We start from the raw sequence: 13,169 nt of genomic DNA on the forward strand, positions 1-13,169 counted from the left end.
GTGTGTGTGTGTGTGTGTATTTTATATATTAGATATATTTTGCCAAGAAGCATTGTTACAACAAAGAAATAATCTACCAAAAACAAAATGTCCTTATTTTGTGCTTAGCATTTAACATTGATTTGTTTTTCAGTTTTTTTAAGCAGAACCTGATATTTATTTTGACTCGTTATTCGTTTCACCCCTTAGTTATCACCCCAAGCTTGTTGACATTGCCAGATAATGTGACATGACATTTGGACGCCCAGTCAGACACTGTTGTTTGACTACATCACACTCTGCGTTACACCTCAGTGCAGTGTACTTGGGAATTCAAAGAATGCCGTAAGAACACAGCAACAAAATTATTGATTAGACTTGGCAAAGTACAGGCTTTGTCTTATCATATCATCTGAGTACTTTGTTTTGTCCTGACTGTCAGCCCACATTCTTTAGGTAGCCTGAATCATGATAACGATGTGAGAATGCAAACTACTTGTTGCTGTCAAAATAGTGAAGAGAAGAAAAGCTGATTATGTGCAATAAACATCCATAGCCTCAAAAGCATTAAAACAATAATAAAAAAAAATACAGGCAGACTAATGCATCTATAAATGAGAAAGACTACACAAGCAAGAAATAAATACCTAAGTAAACTGCTGCCTGGACAGGATCTCTCACCCAATACTATTTTTTTCATTGCAGCTCACAACAAAATATGACCCACAGTAGCACAGGTTCTAGTTGGGAAAACGCACAAACCAAAATTCTGAACATATGCATCAGGAATACTGCAGACACAGACTAAAGAAGACTGGAGACCTGTGCTGATATTTTTTGGAAGAAGAACATGTCCTTCATTATATTGTGAAATACAGCAGTTCAGGTCACAAATCAAAGACTGATTTAGACACTACTCTTCAAAACCACATACTCTATACCAATTTTGGGGGGTGGGAGGGGTGGTGGTATCACAAAAGAGTTCCCCTTTTTTATGAAGCTATCTGAAGCTCAAATGCTGCTAACCCTGTAATGGCAGGCCTCATGTGCACTGCTGCCTGTCCATCAGTCCATTTTCCTAAATCCCTCTTGGCAATATAATCTGCGTCACTGAATAGAACATGAGACAGCCGTGGTAAGCATGTCTGTCTCTCTTTAAAGAGGTTCAGTGCCATGAGGAAAGGCAATCAGCCGGGTGGCAGAGCAGAGTCTAAACCAGTCTCACTAACAGATGTCCTGAATTCTGCCAAGTACTGTCTAACCTTTCTTAGGGGAAACAAGAGTAACCCAGCCTTGTAGGAAGCAGCATTGGTTACAATGTTTGTAATAAAAGCAAAACTATATTAATACTGTTCTTAAAGATATTATAGAGGCGGAATTTGAGTTTTTTTGGATTAATTTGATTGATTCAACAAGGCACTCCATGCTCGTGTTAAAACCTGCTGGTTTCAGAACAGTATTATTTGCCTGTTTATGCAAAGTCTCTGCTTAAATTACAGAAGATCAACATTATTATTAAGTCTAGGACAAAAAAAAAACTACTAATGAAGTCCATTAAGAAGGACTTAAGTAGTAGTTTTATATGCTAGATATGCTGAAGAATGCTTTTTAGTCTATTTTTCAGTCAAGTCTAGTGATGGCTGTGACTCACTAGAACAGCCAAAGCTTATTCCACAGCAATAGACGCAGCTCATACTGAACTGTTCAAATCAACAGTCACTTGCTCATTACTGCTCTCTGAAAAACGCACCAAAGCATGAAATTCTCTTAAGGGCCAATTCTCAACCAGTGCACACATCTATACCCTAATTCAAACAGGGTTTTGAAGCATTAAACTTGTTCGCATTCAGGCCTCAAATACACCAAATGCTAAAGACTTCTAAAAGTGCATATTCACCCATGTGGACACAGGAAAATTCACCCACACAGCGAAAAGTACAAATAGTAGTCTTTACATCTGCGAAAAAACACATCACACTACTCACCTTTTCTGTTTTTACTTTCTTCATGTTCCTGCAGTCAGTATTATCCATCTCCTCAGGCTCACTTTTAATAGACAAAGGCTGAACTACTCCAGCAGTATCAAGGGCAATATTCCCAATTTGTTCAGCACAAGACAGGTCTGTGTTTTGTCTCCCTTCAAAGGGGGTATTGCGGGATGGTCCCAAGGTCAATACAGGAGTTCCTGTATCGTTCTCTGCAGCCACATTTACACTAGGTACTCCTTCATTTTTGTCCTTTTTGCTTTTCCCAGCCTCCTTGTCCTTCTTTCCACTTGGAGCATTGCGGGAGGCCTTACTGCTTTTATCCGCACCTTTTCCTGTGCCAGTTAATGTTGTAGCTGCAGCTGCAGCTGGCCCTGTACCCTCACTTGGGGTCCGTCCCTGGGCCTCTTTTTTAGAGTCTGGAGCTGAGGACTTGCTAGTATCCTTTGAGTTCTTATTACGTTTAGATTTTGACTTCCCATCTTTGCCCTGGGCAGGAACAGGACTTACAAATTTGATATTGTCAGGTAAAGCTGCAACTGCGCTAGGGGGAGCTGCCATTGCGCCGCCGTCCTTAGTGGCGGACATCTCGAGCTTGTCCTTCTCTAGGTCGGCGTCAAGGTCGATGATCAGATTGCCAACACCAATGTCCCATTCATCTCCGCTGTCGTAAGTGTCCACCGCATTCGAGTCCACACCTTTCCCGCCTGCAGTGCCACTACTTAGGGACATCTTATTGCCAACGGCCCAAGCGTGCCACAGGGTTGTCTGACCTTCTCAGACGACTGGGGCAGTGAGGATAGCCGTTACAGTAACCTCAGGGTTGTTTCGGTTTCCCCTTCCAAAATGCCCACATTTTTGCCCTGAAAACAGAAACAGAAGAACATGAGTAACAGAGCTATTTCCCTTTACTGGCTCAGTTTAACACAAGACATTGTCAATTTAGATTGAGAAGTCACTAACGCAAATAAAAACAATCAAATCTAATTATGAATCTATACAAGAAACAAATATGATTAGCATTTTCATTTTTATTAGCAGACTCTTATAATGTAGACAAGTTGCTATGCATGTTTGAATGAAAAGCATGACAATTCAATCTCCAGGGAATATTCTGGCAAAAATGTTTGCATACCAGCTATTATTATGTTTCCTTTAAGTTCAATTTGATCTTGATTGACTGTAATATATACCTAATCATGTGTCTATTAGTTCTACATTAATCCACTATCCACTTCATGAGTGTAAAGTGGCTATAGTATTCAGTGAATGACTGTCAAACAAACCTCAAACCCTTTAAATTTAGAGTATAATGAGTGTTTAATATATTTTGAAGACCCGTTTCTGCCAAAGCAGTTAGAAGTAAATCATCAATTATGTCTCTGCAGATTATATATATATATCCTTCTTTAGATTTCACAGTTGTGTGAAAGACACTGGTGTTTACATGTTGTAGACTCTTTCCTGTTCAAGAATATGATTTAGTTTTAATTTCTCCTTGAAAAATATGACTGTATTAAGCCCTATTTAGGATTATTTTTATTTCAGGAGGTAACTCCAGTACATATGACTATAAACATGACTTTTATGCAGAATTACAATGACAATAGTTTTTACAAATCTAGCAGAATTAGATCCACAATGATCAAGTTATTGAATTTAAACAGCACAAAAAGCCAAATACTAGAGCCCATTGGAAACAGCAGAAAACTTGGGCTTCAATTTGAAATCTGTTTAAACAACAGTACTGCACACAGCTCATAGTGAGTGTGTGTCACTAGCAGAATATTTTTTAAGATATTCTGGAGTGTCTGACAAAACAGACAGTTTAATGTGCAAAATAGCCAGTTGAGATTGTTCTCAGTAATCATGAGATTCCGCTTACAGCTGCGACAATTATGGCGAGCCCTCAGTGAGCCTAAGGGTAATTGCTTTCATCACAGTGAGAGCATGTTTCACACTGGGCTATGACAGACAAATAAAAGAGGGAAATAGGACACAGACATTTTATGACTAAAAAACACCAAGTTTTCTGTGAGGAACATTAGAAGCCACCATGTATTTATTAAAGTTCTCTGAAAAGTTGTCAGACCACAGTAATAGGGAGTCAGGGAGTGATAATACTCCCTGTGAGACTCTCTACAAGCTGCGACAAGTGCCATCAAATCCTGCTTTCCTCAGGTAATTTGACAGAATAACATTTAATCAAAAGGCTGCACACTGACGGTTCACTCTGAAAGGCAAGAATTTTAGAACCTGTAAATTTAGGCAAATGAAGCACAGATACTCCACTTTCTAAAGACACAAAACTCGAGCTGTTCCACCAAGATTTCTTTATACACTACATAGGAAGTAGTATGATATTTAATAACTATTACTGTATTTATCATAATTCTTGTTTTAAACATGCACCTTTCTGGCTTGGTTTTGTGCTATAAGTCATAAAATCTTTCCATTCCCCTATCTGTTAAAAGTGACAGTGAAAAAGACCTACTCAATCACTCTGAGACATGTTAAAAGCTACAGTGGAATTGAAAAACATTTCTCATGATTAACAGTGTAAGGCAGTCAATGGAAATTTCATTTTTGTTATTCACCATTTGTTAAACAGCTCTTCCTTCTGATACAGACTGCTTTGTGTCAGATTAAAATAATGACATTAATTATAAAATGCCTCATCAATTAAAATGATGCACGTTGATAAAGGCTGTATGCAAACACTTTATCTACTTCCAGATTCATTATTTCAAACAAGCTGCACAGCACGCAACTTCTCTTCCAGCCTTGGACTCAGCAGTAATGACTGCAACAAGCTTGGAAATGAATGCCGAAATTTATAGGAGGAGAACTGTCATGTGTAATTGAATAATGTTAAACAAATACATCAGCTCAAAATGTAGCTCACACACAGCAAGATTACTTTAATCCACAGAAGTAAATTGCTTTTTCAATAAAGCACAAAGATAATAATTAGACATGCACCAATTTAGAATTCTTTGGGTCGATACGATAATCGATAATTAGCACGTCGGAGCTGATACCGATATCAATAATATATAATTTTATCTTTTTTTAATTAAAGCAAATTTACATTGAATTAAAGCAAAACAAATTCTTTCTTTCCATGGGTGGTCATAGGACAAGCCTTTGCTTCATTATTTGTACATTTCTGTACTTTTTAATTTGATAATTTGAATTTATTTTTTGTAGTTAATTTTTGATATTTTTATCTGCAGCTGGTTCCGCATGAACGGTTTCTAGAGGGGCACCAATTAATGCAGCACTAATGTTGTTTTGGACAGCGAAGGAGAGAGTGTGTTTGAGTGGGTGTTTGTAATCGTATATCATCAGCAATAAATTCAGATGCTGACTGACTCTACATCTATTTTCACATATATATTCTATATCACAAGGGCTTCTGCACTGTGGTGGTTGAGAGTATCTTTATGTTGTTTAACCTGCTGCATGTGTGTGTGTATGTGTGTGTGTGTGTGTTTGTGTACTTAAACCTCTATCTGTGCGTGTACAGAGCATAGCTGATATTTTAAATTAGTTTTCACCACGGAGAATTTTAATCCCAGAAACTGATCTCTGCAGAAACTGTGAAAAACGCCCGCACGGACATAGTTGTGTATTTACAGGCATCAGTTCCTCATTGCGCAAGCACAAAAAGTGCCAAGTTATCGGTTGTAATATCAGCTAAAATTCCAATATCTGACCAATAACCATAACTAATAAAACCACATATCGGCAAATAATATATTGGCTGCCAATGAAACAGCCAGTTTATCTTATTGTTCATGCATCCTAAAACACAGCATTCCTAAGACCAGACACATATGCAGTCTTACAGTTCTTGTTCAATTGTCTCAGGGATATACTGCTGAATACAGACCATTTGAAGAAGCACAGAACATGTGTTTATCAGAAAGGCATTAAAACACAGACCATCTGTATGGCTCGAAATATTCTGTAGGCCTATATCACAACAAACCTTGTGTTTATGCTCCCCATTTCTACTCCAATGTCTTTTCATGGATTCTGTTTCAAACAAAAACACAAGTACAAAAAAGGAAGCAGGAAGCAAAGAGCTTTCACATGCTTTCTCATTTATGCGACTCTGTCACACAAGACCTATCAAGGACAATGAATTCAGTTTGGTTTGAGAGATGACCTAAGAGAAGTGTCATTAGCAAACACAGCCCAAGGGTAGAACTCTTGAAAGTGACCATCACTCCCTGATTTGCTGAGATATTGAATACTTCAAAACCGTAACACAAGATTGAAACTGAAATGAAGATGAAAATATTATCCAAAATTGACAGATGAAAATAATTACACGTGAAGGGTAAGAACTCAAAGTGTACAGACTGTATTTTAATATTATATTTTATGCTTAACACCATGCTTATATTAAACCTTCATTTACATAAAAAAACACTTTATGAACAGTATCAACACTCAACTATTTACCATTTCCCAACTCAAACAGCAGATAGTCTGTCACTCAAAAAAATGAAATGCTAAAATTATGATGGAAATTAATGTTTCAAGACAAATCTTGAGAACAGACGTATGGGCTAATAAGAGAGGAACAAACTTGTTTATGTTATCAAAAGAGTGTAATCGCTTTCTGCCCCCCATAAAAATAGCCTATCCAAAAGTCTATGTCCTTCAAAATCCATCAACAACGAGGGCAATATGATGTCAGTAAATTGTAAGTGATAAGTGAAATGGATTATGCTACATTTTAATTACATTCAGTCTCACAGACCGCAGGGCATCGTGACTCATTAGTCACTATTAGTGTCTCATAAATCCTGCTTTACTTCATTGCAACAACAAGCTTTAAATGCATACGACAGCAGGTCCCGTTGTAAGTCAAGAGTCTAGTAAGTTACTGCCAGAGAATACGTCACTGGAATCTGAAACCCTTAAATGGCAGGACTTTTTCTGATGTTGCTCATATATTGTGCTGCAAGAAGCTGTTTTCAGGGGTTATTTCATCAATCAATCAACCAATTCATTCATTCCTATATTCATTCATTCATCTTGAATAACTGTTTCATCCTGATCAGGGTCATTCTGTGCCCAGAGCCAACCTTTGAATTAATGGGTGCAAAGTGGAACTGATTCTGTATAGGGGGCCAGTTCACACACATACAAACTTACGCAAAGCCTAGCAAAATGTGTTTTTGGACTGCAGAAGAAAACCCACATGGACACGTCATGGATAAAAGGAAAGGATGAAACCAAAGACCCTGAGATCCGGGACCTGCGTTGGATGTTGTACACAAGAATAGAAAAAACAAATTATAGAATTTTAAGCTTAAAATTTGAATTCTTGCAAAAGAAAAAACAAAACAACAGGGAAAATCAAAAGAAAATTCATATGAAATATATCTAGGCCATACACAGTGAATGGAGGGACCGTCTATTCATCCTAGTACAGCAGTGACTACCCAGTAGGACGGAGCTCACTCAGAGAAAACTAATTCCCATTTCCCCAGTCTTCGAAGATTTGGCTCTGTTTCCACAAAGATGGCAGAACGGCGGCAAAAAAAATATGCCTCCTCCGGTTCCACAGATCAGTGCACACCCACAAACATCCCCTTCCCCGCTCCAGCAGCACTTCAATAGCTCTGAAACAGGTTGTCCTCTTCATTACAGGCGCACATAAACCCCAGCATCTCAGTGTGCAAGCTACTGGTGCCCTTCCAGGGGCTGTAAATAACGGCTCTAAACTAATTTAGCTCTCCCCGCCACATGCCAGGGAGCGGTGGGAGAGCACAGGGAGGAGAGTTAGCGGAGAAGCTGCTGAGCAGACTGCCTTCCTCTGCTCTCCGCTCCATCCCCCTCCCTGCAGCACATGGGCCTAATTAACACAGGCATCCACAGCGGACGCCCCTGCCGCATGGAAAAACGTGAGCAGAACGAGAAAAAAGCAGCAGCCCAGGCAGCTTTGCAAACACCTCGCCGAGATGAAAGGGCTAACGATCAATACCTGTCTCTGGCCTTTGCCGATTTTCAAAAGAAAAAGCTTGTCTATGTTTAAAAGAAAAAGAAAACGATGCTGAAACGATAGTGCTAAAAACCAAAATCAAGTGCCATTACACGAGAGGGTTGGCAACCCGGGCTGCAGAGAGCTTTTTCTTGCCTTCATCGTCTTTGCCGCCTTTCATAGTTAATTCCCCCTTCGCTGCAAAGTAATTGACAATCTCTAATAAAGAATGGGTTTCAAAGGCTGCTGGCAGGGAGGGAAAGTGACAGGCTGCTCTGTGTAAATCAGCTCTCTCTGAAGAGCTCCGGCTGCGAGGGGAGGGAGCCTGAGAAACGTCCTCTCGCTTAGATTACACACTGCATCAGATGAAAGCGCCCGCCACTTGTGTTTTCATCTCTCCCCTCTGGATTGCTCAGTCTCTCCTTCTCTTACACATTCTCCCTCTCTCTCTCTCTCATACCGCTTTTTATTCACATCGAGTAGTAGAGAGACGTGGGAGCATATACAAGTGACAATGGAGGATTTATCTGGAGCTCTTGTGCTCAAATGATGACACACTGAGCAGCATGGATGGCCTCTTGCCTCCCTGTGCTTCCCACATCTCTCCGATTGAGGCATCGATTGCTCCGGTATTGACGCAGCCGTGCTCTTGTGCATTTTTTCCCCCCCCAGCCCGGGAGCTGTGCCTGCATTTCTCAAGCACTGATTAGGGCAGGAAAGCAGCTCCCAAATGGCCATCCTGCTCTGCCTGCCAGCCTCATGACTCGCAGCGATTCACCATTAGCCAATTCAAACAGACCCTACCTCCAGCAGCCACATTAGCACCCATGAGGAGACATTCGATCCCAGCAAAGAAGAAGGGACGACACAGCTGGCCAGGGCAAACCTGATGGGATTGGGTTGCCCTATCGCACTACAAAGAGAAGAAGGCTGATACTCTAGCTGAGGTTGACCTACTATGCTACCCTTCTCAGTAATAGCACAGGAAGGCTTTTTAGCAGAGCCAACCAGACAAATAAATGCCTGGCCTTTGAGCACATTTATTCACTAGGAAACAATTTGAAGTGGAAATGCGTTTTCAGCCTTGAAATGCTAATACCAACGACAATAACCATCTCAGAGGAAAAGCAGCTAGTTTACAGTCTGAGATCACTCAAAGTTTTCTCAATTTTCCACATTAAATAATTATTTACCACATAATTTGACAAGGTACTAGATGACATTAGGAGTAGATGCCTGCTTGGCTGAGGCAGCCCTGGCAGAATCCAACATCTTGCTTCATCTTTGCAGTGAGAGGGAGCAACTGCTCACAAATGTTTATAGGCAGATGTGCTCGCAGACAGGCGATTTGAATGGCACTTGCAAAATACAAATAACTGCGTTCAAATTTGCTGGCAATGAATATCAGATGAAGAGTTTATTTTATGCTGGACAAATTCTTCTACTACTTAAGATTTCTTTTGAGAAACAGTTCTTAATTATCAGATCTTAAACTAATAATAATAATAAAAAACCTCAGCATTTCCATCATGTTCAGCAAGATCATATTCATATGCACAAAAACTGCATTTTCTGCACCGCATAAACCAAAACTGTACAACACTGTAAATGTTTTCATGTGGCACTGCTGTTAAAATGGAAACAAACCAGGGTTTACCACAGAGTTTCTGTTTCCATTCATGTCTACAAGAACAACAATGCCTCACGCAGTGCACAATCCTGTACAAGGCAAATCTTCTGGTCAGCACCAAGAAGCCACTGCTTTAAAATGTCAATAAAGCAGCATACCGTCAAGATATTCTGCCGTTAAAATCTAACTGAATACGTTTGTATCACAATCAATTAACTATTGCCCAGTTGTCATACTGATCTAGGAAACGCAGAACATAAACAGCAGGTAAAAAAAGGGATAAGTATTCAGTTAACTCATTCAACTACACAAAGAGGATTACTATTACTGATGATTATACTGCCTCACCGTCAGCTGAAAAAAAAAAGAATTATTATTCTTCAGGAGTCTTGCTGTCACTGTCACAACTGGAAATAACATGGAGGAACTCCTGATTCTCTTCTAGTATGTAGCCCTTCACATGTTTTACGTTTACTTTGTTCAACCGAATGTAAAGGGTGAATTCCATTTCCATTTTACACTTAGCCCTTTTTTTGAGTGTTTTTTGCCCTTTGGCAATATATAAAAATGTTTTATGCTTGTTATAAAGCAAAGAGTCATAACACATGGTCACCACATGAAACAAAGCTAATACAACTGTTATCATAGTATATTAAAGGAGAAAATACTAATATTAGCAGTTTTTTTGGAGCACTGCCATCTTGCTGGTGAATCATAAGAAATTCACAGACCTTTGTTTGAAGTGTGTTCCTGAAACTCCACAAGTATTCAGACACTCTACCTCTAGGTAAAATGGGAGGGGTGGGGCTAATGGGTGAAATGGGATTCATCCAAAATAATGCATGGGTACACCAAACTGACAGCCTCAGGATCAGGTATTACAACTGGGCATTTAGTGCTCTGGCAAACAAAATGCTATGATGAAAGATGATGTACATCTATTTTTTTATTTTACAACTGCTATTACATTGCATTTTATTATTTATTGTATCAAGAGGACCAAGCTACCAAAATGTTTTGCTTTTCTAAAAACATGCAGCATTATTTTGGAACCTTGCAGTTCCTTTATAAACTAAATTCCAGTTACTCTACTGTGGAAAGAACATTAACAACGCTTAAACAAGATTAGCCTAATCTCCACTTTCCTGGTGGCTTGTAAGGAGTGTTTCACCACCAGTGAGCTGTCATCACCAATGATTTATCACCAATAAACCACTGCTGTACTGATTAGGAGCGGCTCCTAGACAGAAGACCAACACTCATAGAAACAACTGGTCAGAGCAGTGCCTTGGTGACTTATCTACTGTGATAGGTCACTCTTGGGTAACAGTGAGGCATAGCCACTGACCATCCATTATTTGTCAGGTTAGATTTATATCAAAGTGCAATCCATCAACAGCTTCCAGGATTTCAATTCTATGCTCCTTACTCAAATGTTACCTGACCATGTACAAAATAGAAATACAAGGCAAAACTCTGGAAAGCCCTGGGCTGTTAATTTTATTCCATCTATGAAAATGCACATTAATCAACATTTCAGTTTCCACAGCAATGTAAACGTACCAGGGTTAGCTAAAAAGCTAATAAATTTAAATAAATTAAGTTTTCTGTATATTTTACTACACCATTTATATTTATTCTTTCAGTTTAACATACTTAAAAACAGAAATGTAAAATAAATTTGTTATAGGTTTTGCATAATCCCTGATCTTCAGCTAAATAAATCTGAAAAGCAAAATTAAGAGGGTTTTGGGAAATGAGTGCTAGCTAGTCACGGGAAGAACCACCGCATCTTTTTCAACTGTCACGGGACATCTACAAACGCTGAGAAGGACACTAACTGCCAATTCAGTTAAATCAGCTTACAATAGGGATGGTTGGTATCCACATTTTTCATATGTCATGCCATCTCAAAATATCAACTGGTTCTGAAGGAACAGAAACATTTGAAACACTCACAGTTTAGAAGCATAGCTAGTGAGCTAACAGGCACTTGTGGTTTTGCACACCACAGCAGGTGATTTTCCATTGAACCGAGGCTTAAAACATATTTAGAGGATAAAGCCTCATACCTTTGAGCATAAAGTGAATGGTCTTCTGAGTATTGTCTGTTTTCAGCTCCCTTCCTCTTCCACCAAACTCAGTACTAAACTCACAACTGCAGTACATTTTTACAGAGAGAAAAAAAGACACTTTGCCTGTCAATGGCCTAATGGCTTTTAAAGCATATTAGATAAGACTAAGTATTTTAAATCAAATTTCTTGACCCATTTAGAATGAGTCCATGACCCACTTTTGAGTAACCCACCAGTTAGAAAACACTGAGCTAACAGACATCCATGCCAGCACTGCATTAAGTAATTGGAAAGGTAGGAAGAACCATGCTACCCACCATAAGAGCATGACAAATTACACTCTCTAGGACTTAGAGACATCTATGTCATCTGCAGAGATCCAATTTAAATAATAACATGTCTTTTAAGACAGAGATCTAATTCTAGCAGCCATGAACATCAAAATATTAATTCCATAGGTGTCACAACTGTACCTTCAAAAAAGGTTAATATTTTATGGCTGACAACATAGATTGTCAATTATACAACATAAAGACTATGATTTAAATGATTCAGCCTGAAATGTAAGGGTGGCATCTCCACCTTAAGATTCTTCCTAGCTCTACAAAATACCAGCCAGATCAAGCCCTTAATTACAGGAGCAGAACTTTTCTAACAAGCTATTTCTGAGTGGCTGCGTAGCACTGAGAGGCTGGTTGTTCTATGTGGAGAGCCACACAGAGGCTCGTCTGTGTAATTGGATTGTGTGCTTGAGCTGCTGACTGAAATAGAAATTCACAGGGAGCTCCAAGTGATGGGAATCAAGACTCCTGAGAGGTCAGCCAGGCTCCATCTTAGTAAAATGTCAGAAGCAGGGGCCACTCTGGAAAGCAGCAGGACTTCAATTTGTTACGACACGCAACATACCATTTCAAGGATATCTACAACACTCTCCCTCCTAAGCCAGACTGTCAGGCTTCTACCTACTGCAAGGTTGTCGATTAAGTCGAGCTAGGTTAGCTTTTAGCACAAACAGACAATTGGAGGGCTGTACCCTGAAGCACCTCTCTGTGGCAGACCTTTACTTTGGCTACACTTGGGCAACCTTCCAATCAACATTCTCTGTGTGAACCTTGCACCAAGTGCTTTGATGCTGCCCTTCTGCACACAGATAAGGAGAAGAGAGGCAGATCGGAAACATTTTCTACTTCTTTCATCTCCATTTCCATGATGCACATCTGAACCCACAAAGTTGTGTCATATTTAACTGTATCCGCTGAGAGGAAGATACATGAACAAGGAGGAAGGAAGACAGAAACAACAGGACATAAATTGTTTCATACAGGAGGCAGAGGGGTTAACAGTCTGTCTAACAGATCATTTTCAATTCATTCTGAGATAGAGTGAGAAAAAGGTGTTTGAAATCCCCTGAAAAATCGGAATGCAATAGGTGCAATTCAGTTAAACCCTATATTTAACTGAAAAATTGTACAATAACACAATATTTCAAAGAAATTGCA

The 13,169-nt window shown here is 39.4% G+C and overlaps 1 protein-coding gene across 2 annotated transcripts in view; it reads right to left on the reverse strand.

Annotated features, from left to right (window-relative positions):
* znf609a (zinc finger protein 609a) overlaps positions 1 to 13,169 on the reverse strand; it is a 99,214-nt gene that overhangs the window by 67,129 nt on the left and 18,916 nt on the right. For both annotated transcript variants that reach the window (XM_066668370.1, XM_066668371.1), the window contains exon 2: positions 1,965 to 2,827. In XM_066668370.1, the coding sequence (XP_066524467.1) occupies positions 1,965 to 2,696 (732 nt within the window). In that variant the 5' untranslated portion in view covers positions 2,697 to 2,827. The remainder of the gene's footprint in view (positions 1 to 1,964; positions 2,828 to 13,169) is intronic.

Source organism: Hoplias malabaricus, chromosome 4, assembly GCF_029633855.1.
Source record: "Hoplias malabaricus isolate fHopMal1 chromosome 4, fHopMal1.hap1, whole genome shotgun sequence".
NCBI classification, from domain to species: Eukaryota; Metazoa; Chordata; class Actinopteri; order Characiformes; family Erythrinidae; genus Hoplias; species Hoplias malabaricus.